The 16,340-nt window shown below is 33.6% G+C and overlaps 2 protein-coding genes across 2 annotated transcripts in view; both read right to left on the reverse strand.

Moving 5' to 3' along the window:
• The window catches only part of LOC109343546 (THO complex subunit 2-like), a 31,279-nt gene extending 23,579 nt beyond the window's left edge, over window positions 1-7,700 (reverse strand). The window contains exons 1-11 of the mRNA XM_019581901.1: window positions 7,367-7,700; window positions 7,081-7,206; window positions 6,119-6,160; window positions 5,920-5,979; window positions 5,688-5,750; window positions 4,392-4,472; window positions 1,723-1,794; window positions 1,594-1,641; window positions 1,429-1,497; window positions 1,201-1,334; window positions 242-317 (exon numbers count right to left, since the gene is read on the reverse strand). Coding sequence (XP_019437446.1) covers window positions 242-317; window positions 1,201-1,334; window positions 1,429-1,497; window positions 1,594-1,641; window positions 1,723-1,794; window positions 4,392-4,472; window positions 5,688-5,750; window positions 5,920-5,979; window positions 6,119-6,160; window positions 7,081-7,206; window positions 7,367-7,501 — 906 coding nt within the window. The 5' untranslated portion in view covers window positions 7,502-7,700. The remainder of the gene's footprint in view (window positions 1-241; window positions 318-1,200; window positions 1,335-1,428; window positions 1,498-1,593; window positions 1,642-1,722; window positions 1,795-4,391; window positions 4,473-5,687; window positions 5,751-5,919; window positions 5,980-6,118; window positions 6,161-7,080; window positions 7,207-7,366) is intronic.
• LOC109343547 (receptor protein kinase TMK1-like) lies at window positions 10,980-14,702 on the reverse strand. Its single transcript, XM_019581903.1, has 2 exons — window positions 12,202-14,702; window positions 10,980-11,897 (listed from the first exon to the last, which is right to left on the reverse strand). Exons 1-2 carry the CDS (start codon window positions 14,444-14,446, stop codon window positions 11,401-11,403), a joined length of 2,742 nt encoding a protein of 913 aa, XP_019437448.1. The 5' UTR covers window positions 14,447-14,702; the 3' UTR covers window positions 10,980-11,400.

Consider the following 16,340-nt stretch of genomic DNA (forward strand, 5'->3'; position numbering starts at 1 on the left):
CTTATATCATCTAAATGATCTAATAGTATAATCATTACTTTTTACAGGTCAACTTATGCAAAAATCCATAATTCCCATATAAAAAAAGAAATACGGATGAAGAGAACAACATTATAAGGGACCTTGGAGGAGAAATGATCTTCCATAAAATAGGTTAGGAAAAATAAAACATCAGTCATGAAAAGCTGCCCAATCCATCTGCATATCCATAAAGAAACCACCTTTGAAAGACCATGAATACCTCAGCAAGGCGATTGGAAGAAAAACTGTTATAATGCTCAAATGCTTCATCATCCTTGGGAAGTAGATGTGCGTATCTGTAACCAAAATGACAGTTAGAAAAACAACTTAAATAACATAATTTCAGGCCAAATCAAATGTCAGTTGCATTATCATAGCTGCCCAGCAGGGCATACATATGAACCAAAAACTGAAACATATCTCTCCCTCATAAAACTCCCAATAAATAAATCATCACAGGTGTTCTACACAGAATTCCTGATTCCAACCATTCCTAACGCGATGATTCTGGTACACAATTAAATGTACAGCAAGAAATAATAATAATAATAACTACCTTTAGCCCAATACGATCTTTCTTGTAACACTTACTTATTTGACAACAAGCTTGGTATGCTTAACTTTCCCATGTCTAAATATTCAAATGTACAAATAAAGCATCATATGGAATTTGTTTTTCAGCACATAGCTGATTGAGAACCAAGAAAAAACAAAATAACATTTCCCAAAAAGTTTAGTAAGTAAACATTTTCATTTCTTCCGGGATAGTAAAAATAACTCATTGAATGCCCAAAAAGCTTATTTCTCCAAACAATCCACACCTACCAAAGTAAATAAAGATATTTACCAAGAACAACTGTTTGAGAGGTATTCTTGACCATCATAATAAGCACAAAATACAACCTACTCAAATTTTAGTCTGGTAATATGCTGCATCCCCTCCCTTATACATCAATAATGTTTCCTCTAAAGTTAATATCACGACTTGCACAATAATAGAAGATATTTAGAGTTTATCAATCATGCAAATGGAATCAGTAATTTTCCTCCAATATTATTAACACAACTTATAATCAAATGGAGTCAAAATTTGATTGAGATATAACGTTAACGTTTCACATTTACTGCTACATAAGAATACAATTTGTGATTCATAAGCAGCATAAGCACACATCTTACATGCTATCAAGATCAATAAAATTTTGCTTCACCAGCAAGGCTGTAAGTTTATAGAGCCCAAATGGCACAGAGCTGCTGACTTCCATGCGCTGATAATATTGAAATTTAAATCCAAGAATTTGTGAAGCATGAGACTGCATAAACGAGATAAAATTATAATGTTTAAACTTGCCCATAAAATATCACAAATTAAATATATGAATGACCTAGACTTCTACTTTTATCCACCTTTGGAAAAATAGGAATGAGCTCCAAAAATACATCATTCTCAGGTTGAAGTTCAAAGCACTCAAGAATCTGATAAAAAGATATTAATGAGTATCAGGAAAAAACATGAAAGAAGAACATATATAACCATATGAATTAAATAAAATAAGAACCAAAGAAACTTACAATATCAAAAACGCGATTTGGGTCCAAATCAAAATGGCCAATTAAGGACTGCGAAGTTATCTAAATCAGCACTACAATCATGAACAAAAAAAGTAATGGAACAGTCATAGTACTTAAATTCACTAAAACCTTAATAATGCCAATTGTTGCAGTAGATGCCTTTTCAGTTGGAACTTCAGAGTCCCGGCAAAGAAGAGTGACCTACACAATTAAATAAAATTGAATACAGCATAAAAAACTAAAAAAAAACATCTTGTTTGGATGAAAAAACAAAGACATGATTCAAACAAAATATTAAAATTTCATAATAACAAGATTAGTATATTGTTGGGTACATCTCCCCAATCATGCAAAATGAAAGCACAAGGAAAAGAACCAAATTGAGGAGATAAAAGCACACATATAAAGTTTAAAATTTGCTTGTGATGTAATTCATATCAACCATGTATCGATCTTAATATAGGGAGAAAAAAGAATGCTAAAAATAGTAAATTGTATTAATACTATTGTGAATAATGACATGATGATAATGTAATTAAATTGTGATGATATGTAATACAAAAGACATAATACTAACTCCTATTTATACTAATACTAGACTTCTAGTTAAAAACAAATCATAAAAAAATAAAGTAATCTCAATCCAAAGATCTTCTAAGATACTCTAAACAAATCTAAGATATATTCATTATAATATGAGATATTCTCTTAATATCTAAGTATCATCAAAATATTCTCTATAATATAATGTAATATATTCTAAGATTGTTACATATTTTCTAATACTCTCCCTCAAGCTAAAGCTTACTAAGTTTTAAGCTTGTTACTAATAATCTCTTTAAAAAGGAAAATAACCAAAATAATTACATGGATTCCACCAAAAATGGTTTCAAGATGTTATAAACATTGGGGGAATTTGCAGTGAAGATGGTGGAACGACAGCTAAGATGAAGATAGTATAAGATAGCTGCAACAAATGCTCTAAACCATAATGACAAATGCAATCTTAAAATGTCATAAGACAACAGAACATAGCCATCTACGATAGAAGTTATTTCCTAGTCTAACCACAACGGACAGAAGCAAGCAACACTTAACCATCCATGGTAGAAGCTATCTCCAAGCTTACCACCATGGATAGAACGAGACTAACAAGAATGATGGTCTCACAAAAGGCAGCACCAAACAACAAGGACCAAGTTTGAGGGTTGATCTTCAACAAAGAAGAACTGGAGAGCCCACCAGAAATCATCATCATTTAACCAATAATCGAGACAACATCAAGACCACGATAGATCTGAACAACACAAAATTTGAACAAACTTCAATGGTTCTATATCCAACACTCTCCCTTAAGTTGGAGCATATACATGAAGAACGATGCAAATTGAAGCTTTAACAAAATCGTGCACCAGCAATAACAGATCTAGAAAAGGGGGAGAAAACTGGCGAGCTAAAGAAGGAAGCGAGAAGGACGATAAAATACTTGACAACTCCTAGCCTTAGTGTGAGCATCGCAAAATACTTGACATTCTTCCTATAACTGCCAGGAAGAACTGCAACCGACAACCCTAGGTTGCAACGACTCTGAAACTGAGTTCAATAACCAAGAGAATATGGCTCAATCTTGTTCTTCCCAACTATAATAGCCAAGATTCACATGATTCTGAAATCTATCAAATTTGATGACAAACTTGGGAGGAGCTTCAGAAGACTGAACAAAATGAATTGCTCTGTTTGCTTTCAACACGAAAACATAAACTGACTCCATGTGAGGTAGATTATTTGAGTGAGCTTGGTGGTTGGAAGAGGAAGAGAAAAGGAAGGAAAATGACTTGAAGAGGAGGACCAGAAGTAGTTTGTGGTAGAGAAGAAGCGGGAAGACCATGATCATAAGTATTGGCCATGGAGGCAATTGATACCATGTAATAGGCTAAAAGAAACGAGAGAAATAAACGAGAAGAGAGAATTGATCTTATTTTTATTGAATTGAAGAATTAATTGATGGATTACAATAGTTGAGCATCTCCAATTGTATAGAGGTTTGGAAAGCTTATAAATGAAGCTACAATAGGAGGTAACTTGTTGAGAATGTTACCTCATCTAAGTAACTCAATAACAATAGAAAGGTAATTGCTAATGACAACTGCCAATGTAACTACCACTTCATATCCCTAAGCTACCACTCTTAGTTTTTATTCTCTAATAACTCTAAACAAATCTAAGATAGAATCATCATAACATGAGATATTCTCTATATCTAAGCATCATCCAAATATTCTCTATAATATAATTTAATATACTCTATAATACTTTCATATACTCTAATAAAAACTAAATGGAATTTATCTTGCAGGTTCTTCATTGCCTTATAACTGAACATGACCAAAAAATAAGAGGTTCAATTCCAACCTAACAACTTAATTCAATAAACTTGAAGGAATATAGGGCTACAATGGTTAGATCCATATTTTGATAGGCTTGGTTTTGTTCAATTTAGTTGATATTTTGAGCTCAGTCAGTGTGCTCGAAGTATGGGCCTGAAACCAAACCAAACCAACAAACATACCTATAAATCTAACAAAGTAACCAAGGACAAGAAGACTTTAAGATCAAACAATTTTTAGTCATACATTTACTAGAGAATCCATCAATAGCAAAACAAAATATAAAAGATATGTGACAGACCAGGAAAGGAAAAAAGTCAAATTATTTTCAGCCAGACTCTCAATGGTCATAAATAGTGTTAAATAACTCAGAAACATCAAGAAATTTCAAAAGAAAAAATGTGAACATACAAGCTTTGCATAACCCTCACTCTCTTCTCTGAGAAGGTTAAATTTGGTTTGCTGATAAAGAAGTCGTGTATTAACTCTGACCTGAAACCAACAGCACAAATGAATCAAATATAAATGAGAATCGGATTACCATTCAAGCTGACACATGATTGTAACCTGATTTATTGAAATGATTTCAGAACATCGAGAGTTTGTATACTAAGCTAGTCAAAGTAACTGCTAGCCAGCTGTCATAACAGACTCTGCTGACTCATCAGTCTTAGTTACAATTTCTAACAGCTAAGCTAACTATACAATATGATACTTCAACAATAGTTTTTTGCATATTTGTCATGAGCAACACAAGGACCTGCCAATTATAAAGGTTAAGGTCAACGATGCTCATCTTTTGGTAGGAGTCAGGTTGTTATCACTTAATGGTACTATGTAGTTAATGCAATTCATTGGTTTATTTGGTTGGAAAAGAATATCCATAATTTTAAGGGTCCCTATCTGCACTTAAATACACTACATTACATTTTATGGAATCCGATCCGACCTCATTTGGACACTTAAATGCACCACAATGGAATAAACAATAATTTGGACAGCTTTGTTGTGTTGGTATAGATTCATAGGCCTCACATAGCTCTCTCTCCTGACATGTGTTATTTGCAAGTCAAGTTCTAAAACAGTGACTCACTTGTCTATGCAATGCAAGGCAGCTACTTTCCTTTGGAACAATCTTAGGGGTTATTAATGAGCATTGGGTGTATTCTTGTACAATAGAGTAGTTCATGTGATTTGTTATAAATGCTTTCATGAAAAGTAAGAAGTGAAAATTCTGTAGCAGTAGTTTTTTCTATTCTTTGGATAACTTGGTTGGAGCAGAACACATGAATCATTAAGGGCGTTTACATGCTGTTAAGTCTACTTTCAGATCAGATAGCATATTAGTGGCTTTTGGTGTTCTTTCCAGGATTATTCAGGGGTGTAGCAGTCCTGAAATGCACAGAAATTTGACAACCTTGGTGCATAGGATACCTTATCTTTGCCCCGTCAATTCTTAAACTTCCCATGATTATTCATGATTTATATATAAGGATTGCAAACCTCCTCCCCTTTGGTGGAGGTTAGAAACATGCACTCTTTTCCTTTGGACAAACTCAATTTCTTTCCTAAAAACAAAATCTGAGTATTTAGTGATTGTAAAAAATTAAGAAAAAACAACAGAAAAAATAGACGAGTAAGTGAATACCTAAAAAGGGAAAAAGCCCCCTTTTAATATAACATAAATATAGAAAATTAATTGCTCACCTCTTTTCCCTTCAATTCCTGAGCTTTTATTTTGATCAATTCAGCCTCCCCCAAAAATTCTTCCTATTAATGCATAACATAGCAATAAAACTTTGTAAGTGCAAGAAACCTGATAATTCTTATAAATTAAGCCTTGCTAACATTCCTCAGAAACTAACCAGAAGATCCAATGAAATAGAAAAATTAAGAGTCATACATACTACGAATGAGGAAGGGAACCAGAAAAGCACACCTCACAACGTTCTTGAAGTAGCCTAACTGGAACCAATTCAGAGTCTACAAGCCATCTTGCCTAAAAATGAAAATTTTGTAAGCAATAATAATTTGTAGAAATCTTCCACTGAATGATTAATAATTTGCAGTTTTACAAATCATGGTTAAGAAGAGAGCCAACAGATGCCAAACAAAGCATTGCAAGATCAAATACTAACCAGTTTGATGAGACGAGAACGGAAATCTCCTGACATTGTATGCTGTAACAAAGGAGACATAAGAGCAAAATATAACTCCCAGTTATCAAACACTTGAAGTTGAAACATAATTCAATATTTTACTCATATTACTAACGCTATAACATCAATGCACAGTAACATACATGATTTGATTACAGCCTCTTGATGTATTGATTACAAGTACAGTATAAAGCACATATTCAGATTTTTAGAACTTCATATAAACTGAGATTAAAATGATATTTCAAATCTAATAGAGCAATCAGATCACAGTTCAAATAAATCTCTACAAAATTAAGACCACTCTGACATTAGGTCCCCCATTGAATCAGCTCTTAGACTGATCATATAAAAATTTAAAAAGAGCACTATTCCCCCTTCACTAAGAAATTGAACCGAACTTGTAAAGAAACTTCGGCTGATCTTGAAACTCATATAATTCAAAACAGATAAATGAATTCAACTTAGGTGGCAGTGTGGGTAAGTAAATATTTAGCAACCATCCTTTATTTGTATCATATATGACTAAGACAATTCAAAATATGAGAAAATCAAGGATTATATTAATTTAGGTGCCACAATCTTCACGGCACATAAAAGTATAAATGACATCCACATAATTGATCATTTCGATCATTTTGAGCATATATAAAGTTTTCTTTCATATATAAAAAGAGCGTCTCACTACACGAGGCTCCCAGCTAGTGGGGCCTTGGATGGTAGATGTACACTGTCCTACTCTCACAAGCAAATAGGTTGATTCAAGGATTTGAATCTATGACCTCGAGGCCACAAGGCATGCAACCTTCTTGTTGCGCCGAGGCTTGCCATTTATTTATTTTTTATATGCACTGTAAAAGAAAAATAGGAGATAAAAAGAGCAAAATTTGAAGTTTTAAGCCATGATAACTACTTCAAATCAAAAAGCAGAAGTAACTCACATCTTGAGCCATCTGGGTTACTATATCTGCAAAGTTTGAAGCTAATTTCTCATTTGAAGCTTTCTCTGAGAATCTGACAGAATCTAATGCTACTTTACACTTCTGTAACGGCAATTCACCCCGAACCTGACACCAACCCAGAACAAAAAGTCAATCCTTTAATCCAAAAACGAAGAAATCAAAGCATCGAATTCACATCCAAAATTTCAATTTATAAATACATATAAACACCAAATAAATAAATAACATGCATATATGCAATTTTTAGGTGAGAAAATGAACGCACCACAGTCCAGCATAGCTCATAGAGGAATCGAAGCAATGGAACAGGATCAGAGAGCTTGATATTAGGGTTTCCATTCTTCCATTCGCGAAGAGAGTCCTCTGTTACGTATAGATACTGTACTGGTGGAAGAGACATTATTGTTGTGATTGCAACCAAAGAAGCGTTCAATTTGAGGTGTGGAGATTATTCGAAATAGGGTTTAAGAAGAGAATAAAATTTCCATGAGTGGTATGAAGATGAGGAAATTTGTTGCTAGGGTTTTCAGAGAATTAACATTTGGGATTGAAGTGATTCAATTTTACCACCCAAAGAAGGAAGAAGTGTTTTATTCCAATTCTTTTATTTTTTTTAGTCCAAGAATAATGTAGTGTATTTAGAGACGAAGCAGATCTGTTCCACATTAGTGTAGAAACAGTGTAAAAATATTTAATAATTATATTTTTTATTTAAATAATTTTTTTAACTAATCAAAAAATTGTCCCAACATAAGATAGGTGTGAAACTCATTAATTATTATTAAATATGTCTCAGCATTTATTTTATAATCTTTCTTAGTATCAGATCAATTAAGTAATTTTCTCTATTTTTACTCACATTTTATCTTTTCAATAGTTTATAATTCAATCTTAATAATATTTCACCATTTTCTTTCTCTCAATCTTTATTATTATTTTCTGGAAACAACATTTGTTAGAAGGATAATCACGAACTCCGAATGAAATTATTAGTTCTTTACCTATAATTATATCAAAGTAAATTCAACAACTAGAATATTTTAGAACAATGCTATAATTAAGCACGATTCTATAATTAAAGGACATCTTCCATTTATTTTATCTTTTTAGAATGGTATATAATTATATCTCTCAATAAATACATTCATAAAAATCAAACTATTAACTTTTTAATCTATTTTTTCATTTACTAGTTTTTTGGAATCAAGGTACGGATAATATGGTGATATAAGAGTCAAATCATCTTAGAAGGTATGAATATTACGGTGGTATAAGAGTCAAATCATGTTACAAGGTAAAACAGACATTGATTGGAGCTTGCTTACCGAGCCCTTAACTACACAAAGCTTGTTGCCTGAGGTTTCATTGCTGGCAAGCTATGTTAGGTGCTTGGATGAAACTGAATGTGGAAGGTTGAGTTAGACACGTTGAATTGGGATCCCCATGGGTTTATACTTGGTTAGGATAATAGGTATTTACTTGGATTGTTCCAAAATATATTTAAGTTAGAAACTTAATAATTAAATATTTCTCTAACCAATCACACAAAGTGACATATGAAGTGATACATTCTTTTAAGATAGAAGATATCTTCATATTATTGAGATGGGCTCTCAAGCACCTGTTCCTCTTGTACAAACATCATATACTCATAGTTATGAGTACATAAGTTTTGGTTAGTCAAATTATAGTAGTTTTGGATAATGTGTGGAACATATGATTCATCATATTTATTGTAATTTTAGACTTTACCTTTGTTACACCCGTATAAATTCGGGTTATTCCTAGCTAGTCCTGGGCATATAACTCAAACTAAGTATCCCTTGTTCATTTATCTAGGGCGGGTCAAACTTACTATTAGTGTCATAAATGTATTTGGCTCATTATTAATGTCTCTAATTAGTCATTGATGTATCTCTAACCCCACCATTAATGCGTTGTTGATTTGCCTTTAATGCGAGTTGACATTCCACATGTCATGCCGCTTGCAAATTTCACCTGTCCCGACAGATCGACAATTACAGACCTGCAGGGTGGTTAAGGACAGTCCGACATATCCCATTCTACCCACCATGTACTAACCAATAGTCAGGCACCACATCAGCCGCTCCAAACTCTATAAATAGTAGACCCCTATTCATACAATTGCTTGTACATATAGTTTGACATATTTATTTTCTCAAAAACCAGATATTATCATACAAATAAAACACACAAAATAATTTGTCCTTTATTCGGTGTGGCAGATATTGATCTAAAACTTAGGAATACAATTATAAGTAATTACAAATTTATAATTAAAAATAAAAAATGTTGAAGAAAAATGTAACTTCATTTTTGTGTCTTCTTTTCTAAAGGCTTCTCATCTATGGTCGAATCTAAAGTATAAGTTTTCATAAAAATAAAACCAAATATTATCATACAAATAAAACACAAAAAATAATTTATCATTTATTCAGTGGGGCGGATATTGATCTAAAACTTAGGGGTACACTTATAAGTAATTACAAATTTATAATTAAAAATAAAAGATGTTGAAGGAAAATGTAACTTCATTTAAAATGTGTCTTCTTTTCTAAAGGCTTCTCAGTTATGATCGATTCCGTAGTATAAGTTTCCATACAAATAAAACTCAGTATTATCATATAGATAAAACACAATATGATTTGTCCTTTATTGGTGGTGGCAGATGGTGATATAAAACTTAGGGTGCAGTTATAAGTAATTAATGCTGATTCTTGAGAAATTATTGCCCAAGCCAAAGGATCCTGATTTTTACACTGAAGGAGATGTTCTCAGCTAATGAAGTTTTTATCACAGTGTTATAAGCAAGATAGAATGTGGAAGCAAACCTTCCAACATGGTATAAGTAGGTTATTCAATCTCATATAATGTGAAATAGCTTTTGTAATGCATTGCCTTGTTCTATCAATTACTTGATCCATTCTATTTGCTGTCCTTTTTTAATATTAAACATGGATGCATATCTGTTTTCTCATAACTTATGTTACTGCATGTATCATTGACTGTGATAAGTTAAAACATTGTTAATTATTAATTTTTTAACTTAAATATATTTTTTACCATCAGTCACAGCCTAATAATATACATAGTGATAACACAATTGGGGAGAAAAAGATGTGTTCTACTAACAAGTTCAGCAGTGAAACATATATCAGAATAGCAATTGGAAAGGAATTTGAAGGGTTTTTCTATACTTCGTTGTATTGAACCAACCTCGATTTACCTTTTCATCTTTAGTACCTACCTCTTATGATGTTTTTATCCCGGTCAAAAACATTGGAAGGTTATGTCAGTATGCGTCCTATGTTTTCCTTGTGTTATCATTTAGCTTTTTACTGTAGTTATTTTTTCAGGTCTAATTGTAAGTTGACTTTTATAAGGTAATTGGGCGAAGGTAAAAACTTGGGTGCCGTGAAATATACTAATGAGATGATTCTGAAAAGCCTTACATCCCTTCTCCTCGAAAAACCAACTCACAAACAAACCTTCAAAGACTCCAAGAACAGTAATTTAGAAGTCAGAGTCACACTAGTTTTGATTATATTGTTACATATTATTCCCAAGAATGAATATTGGGCAGTGATGTACCTAATAAATTAAGAAATAATATACTTAATATTTCAAAAAAAAATTCTTTTGTGGTTCCTTAATGGGTAGTCCTCAATGTATCTATCATGGTAATATGGATATGATAAGTTGAAACATTGTGAACAGAAACAAGTAAATATTTCTCTCACAAAACTGAAGCCTTTTCTATCATCAACTGGTTAACTATATCCTTGATGTTCATGCTCAATTAGGGAGACACATAGAATAAAACTAATCATATATAAATGCTTGAAAAGTATGTTAAGAACACAAAAAGGAAACTTTATTTCAGCAGCTCTATATTGTTACATCCCAAAACTTCTAAAATACCAAATAAAATAATCTTTGTAAGCAAAACCATTAGGCTCAAGGGTATGTTTGTGGAATGAAGGACATTAGGATGTAATAGATGCCCAACTGATAACTGGTTTGGTATCAAACCTTAAAAAAATCATAAAAGGAAAGAGCTCTAACCGATCATTATTGTATGGTCCAGGATCACATGTTCCCAACAAATACAATGACACCTAAAATATATGGACACATATCATGTTTCTGTTGGTTCGGACCATACCATAATTCACCGCACCAAAAGGGTGGAAAGAAGTAAATACATTGAAGAGCTGATAATGTTAGTCTATATCTAACTTCATTATCCATTATCTCAAGATGTTACAGAATCTTCAATTAAAGATGGCCTAAGGGAAATGCTTGGCTCTGTCCATTAGTATTAGTGTTGGCTGATGAAGAAGAATACGTACTATTCCAGGTACTGTTTCCTTCATGATCCTCCCACCTTTGGAGTGCTTGTGGTAGTGTCATCTCAAAGTTGACCCCATATGTTTCATCAATTGGTTCTGTAGGCTCCCAAACCTCGACAAGAGGTGATAGCACTCGCACCGCATGACTCATATCAGGACGCTGGTAAGGCTCTCTTGAAGTGCAGTGGCCTGCCAACTCTGCAACAGTGCTAATGCTGGCAAAGGTTTCGTCGTCAACAGCAATTGTCGGATCGATGATCATTGGGAATAAATCTTTTTTCAGCAGCATCCTGCGGAACCATGTAACAAGGTGGAAGTTCTCTTCTGGTCGGCTTTCATCAAGTGCCTTTCTTCCGGTTATCATCTCCATAAGGATCACTCCAAAACTATATACATCAACTTTTGTTGTAAGTCGTCCGGTAGCTGTGGAATCAAATGAAATTTCCATATTAGTTCCTTCTATAATTGTAGAACAGCAAACAAAACTTCATCATGTAAGTCATATAGACAAAAAGTTTAAAGCTAGTTGCATAATTGAACAAGAAAAGGATAAAAATGAAATGTTATTGCAGCAATCAAATCACAATATCAGCCCATAGCTGGATTATTTTCTAATTACTGTTTGATGCATAAGAACAAAAGCAAGTTAAATCATAATTTGTTTTCAGATAACAATCAGCCATAGCCATAGGCAACAGAATTAGCCGGAGATAATTTTCATGTGTACCTGCATACTCTGGTGCCAGATATCCGAAAGTCCCAGCTAGCCCAGTTTGAAATGAGGCTTTTCCTTGTGGAGCAAGCCGAACCAATCCAAAGTCAGATACTTTAGCTCTCAGATCATCTCCAAGCAAAATGTTGGATGGTTTGAGATCCCTATGGATAAAAATTTGTTGAGTCAAATCATGAAGATATTCGACACCTCTAGCGACATCCAACGCAATAGTAAGCCTTGTCTTCCATTCAAGTGGTTTTAGACCTTCCTCTTTCCAATGGAACAATAATCTACTAAGAGCACCTTGTGGCATGTATTCATAAACAAGAAGTCTCTCATCTCCATCCAAGCAATACCCTAAGAGTGAAACCAAATGTTTGTGTCTCACCTTAGTGAGTACCGCAATTTCAACCATAAACTCACTCAGTCCCTTCTCTGCCATATTTCCTGATTGCATCCTTTTCACTGCAATCTTTGTCCCACCTTCCAACTCTCCCTTGTACACAGTGCCAAAACCACCCTTCCCTAATATGTTTTCTTCGCTAAAATTGTTGGTAACTTCTCTCAAAACTTGAATTGAGATCACCATGCTACCAGCTTCCACCGGATAAACATTGCTCCTTGGACTTAATGGAGCTCCTCCACCACCAACACCAGCAATACTTATCCTCATAGCATTGTCATCCACAGAATGGCGAGGATGTACTATTGCATTTGGATTTTGAACTTTTCCTTTAGGCTTCATTTTTCTTCTGTACTTAATAAATAATAGTATCCCTATACCAAGTAAAATAACAGCCCCTACCACAATTCCAATAACGATCTGAAGATGATTTTTTATATTATCACCTATAGAAGAATCCGAGTCAGCTCCTGAAGTAGGTTTATCTTTTCCAATATCAGGATTCCCACCTAATTTAAGAACCACACCTTCACGGAATGATGGTACGCGACCATATAAGTTATTATTCGAAACATCTAACTCTTGCAAAAGAGGCATACTAGTAAGTACAGTTGGTATGGTACCAGTGATATGATTGTTAGCAATAAGCAACTTTGTCACAGATGTAAGCGTAGCAAAACTAGGCGAAATAGAGCCAGACAAGTCCATGCTCTGAAAGTTTATAACAGAAATGTTTCCACCGGAACAAACTATCCCAGTCCATGTATTAGCACATGGATCATTACCCTCCCAACTTTCAGCAAACCTGAGAGGATAGCCCAAAGGTTCAACAACAGATAGTAAAGTATTCACTAAGGGACTACATGGCTGCCCTGGAATCTTTGTGCAAAACTGATTTCTCCCAGTGTTCATATTATTATCAACTTTTGCCCCATTTTCGAACACTGGAGGGGACCCTTGTAAATTATTATTGGTCAAATTCACAACCTTAAGACTCGGAAGAGTCACGAGAGAGGGTGGAATAACACCAGTTAACTGGTTATCCCTCAAACTCACATCATAAAGTTGATCATGATGTGACAAATCAGGTATAGGACCGGTGAATGAATTACCATGAACCCAAATTTGCTTCAAGGATGTCATATTCTTTAACACCTCAAGTGTACCATTGAGTTTAGAATTACTATTCTGTCCATTCAGCAAAAGGGTCTCTATTGAACTGCCTGAAAAGCTTGCAGGCAAACCACCTTCGAAATAATTACGAGATAAGGCCAAGTTAAGCAGACCTGGGAAAGGACCACGACTGCCGAAAAAATCTGGGATTGTCCCAACAAAACCAACATTTTGAGCACTGAAATTCTGGAGTGCAACACAATCCTCCAGACTATGAGGAACCTGCCATTGAGGGAAAGGGTTGTCATCTAAACAAACCGCTTCCAAATTGCTCATATCCATGAAGAAATCATTGGGGAATGAGCTGAACATGTTGTCTTGAATAAACAAATTCTGTAAGGATTTGGTAAGGTAAGGGAATGAACCAGTCAAATTGTTTCCTTGGCACTCAAAATTTTCTAACTCTGAAAGTTTCTCAAGTTCCTTAGGTAAAGAACCTTGAAGATTTTGATTACCAATTTGAATAGAAGTGACACGTTTCCCTTTATCACATTGAACATGATTCCATTTGCATACATCAGAATCTGTCCATTGTAAAGTAGTAGGGGCATTAATGATCATCTTCTTCAACATTATCATCACCTCATAATCTTGGCCTCTAGCTGCGATTACCATCACAGAAAGAACCAAAACAAAACAGATTATGGAAGAAACTCCAAAACCCATTTGAGGATTCTCCATTTTGTTTGCCTTGTATCACAAGGAAACCAAAACAATAAGAGGATGATGAAGACAAATGGAACCCCTGAAAAGGGTTTAAGAAGAGAGTTGTTAACATTGCAATGGAGGAAGAGTAGGAACCGCACTAATCCACAACAGAACCCACAACAGAAAAAACGAACTTCTGGGGAAAAAATCGTTTTTTTATTCTTGGGTTTTGTTAAGAGAAGATATGGTAGTGGGAGTTGAAGCATAGAAATAAGATAAAGAAAGTGTAAGGTTGTTTTTGTTTTGGTTAAGAAAGAGAGAAAAAAATGCTTGCAGGGACCCTATAGATTTGGAAGTTTGAGGAAATCAATGGCTTCCGATGCATGTTCCAATCTCACTCAAAACACGGTTTGTTACTTTGTTGTTGTTGTTTCTGTTGAATAGAGAAAGAAGGGTTAACACTTACTGAAATGTGAATTTGTTAGGATTTGATTCAATCGTGTTTTGCAAAACATCATGAAACTAAAATCGATCTCATTTTTAGAAATTAATGGTTTATCCAAATATATAAAGTTAAAACATGACTAACTAAAGGTAATTATGTAATTCTACCTGCCTAATTTCTTTATTCTAAAATTATCTTTTATATTGTATTCAGGCCAAATGTTTTGCTAATACTTATTATTAACATTAATGGATTACTAATTAGGGATGACAATGAGTACTCATACTTATAGGTCTCAGCCAGTAATACTCATATTGGGTAGGATCTAATCTATATTTTTGGACCTGTGAATAGTTGAGATCGAAGATTTTAAAGTCCACTATTGAGTAGGTTTAGATAATGAGGTACATAGACATGTGAGTATCCAGACCCACAATTCATTCATATATATATATATATATATAATAACATAGCTAAACATACTTTTTCGTCATAATTGTGATGTTAATCAGTGATATTATGCTTTTTAATTTTAACCCGACCCGAGTTTGATACAAGTTATTTTTTTAGCTCGAGTTTGGCTCGGTTAAAGTTCGCAAACTGTTCGACTTGGTTAAAGTTCGCAAATTGTTCTACTCAATTCGAATTGGTTTATTTTGACAAGTCAAATAATTATTTCATTTTTAAAAAAATACTATAAAAGGTTTTGCAATGTGACCTTGCTTTATATATATATATCGAGCTAACTCGTGAATCTAACGAGTCGAACTGTATCCAACTCAAGTTCGACTCGTTTTTTTAACGAGCTCAATTTCCAACTCAAACTCGACTCATTTGGTTCATGAATCAAGTTTATCGAGCTAAATAACGAATCAAGTTTTGAATGAATATCGAGTTGATTCGGTTCATTGTCTGCCCTGTGATGTGGTGTTATGTTGATAGAGGGGTCATGTTCAAATTGTTTTTAATGTCTTATTTTAAATTATATTTCTTAGTAAAAAGATTTGTATTTAAGTGAGAATTTAAACTTTTGTAAACTTTATTAATGTTTTGTAATTATTATTACCATTTTTCTTCTTCTTCTAAATGTCTAAAATAACACACATGATTATAGGAAATATGTGCACAAATGTATAACTTTTTCCAATTTCTAAAATATTTTCTGAATTTTTAGGTACTCAGGATCCGTTGTGTACTTAAGAATCCGCGGATAACAAACCTAATGGATACCCACATAGATATGAGGTAAATCTGGGTCCCAAAATGGTAGAATAAGACTGATACAAATATTGCACCATCCAAACTCATCTAGAGCAATTATCATCCTTAATAGTGATATCTAATGTAAATGAAGAGAAATTGTTAACTTTCATATAAATCAAACAACCAATTTCATATGTAACCCAAATGAAGAGAAGTTTAATTTGATATCCCATGGTGAATAAAAATTGTTCACTTCTTCAATATAGTGAGCTTTTTTTG

This window comes from Lupinus angustifolius, chromosome LG03 (genome assembly GCF_001865875.1).
Source record: "Lupinus angustifolius cultivar Tanjil chromosome LG03, LupAngTanjil_v1.0, whole genome shotgun sequence".
NCBI lineage: Eukaryota > Viridiplantae > Streptophyta > Magnoliopsida > Fabales > Fabaceae > Lupinus > Lupinus angustifolius.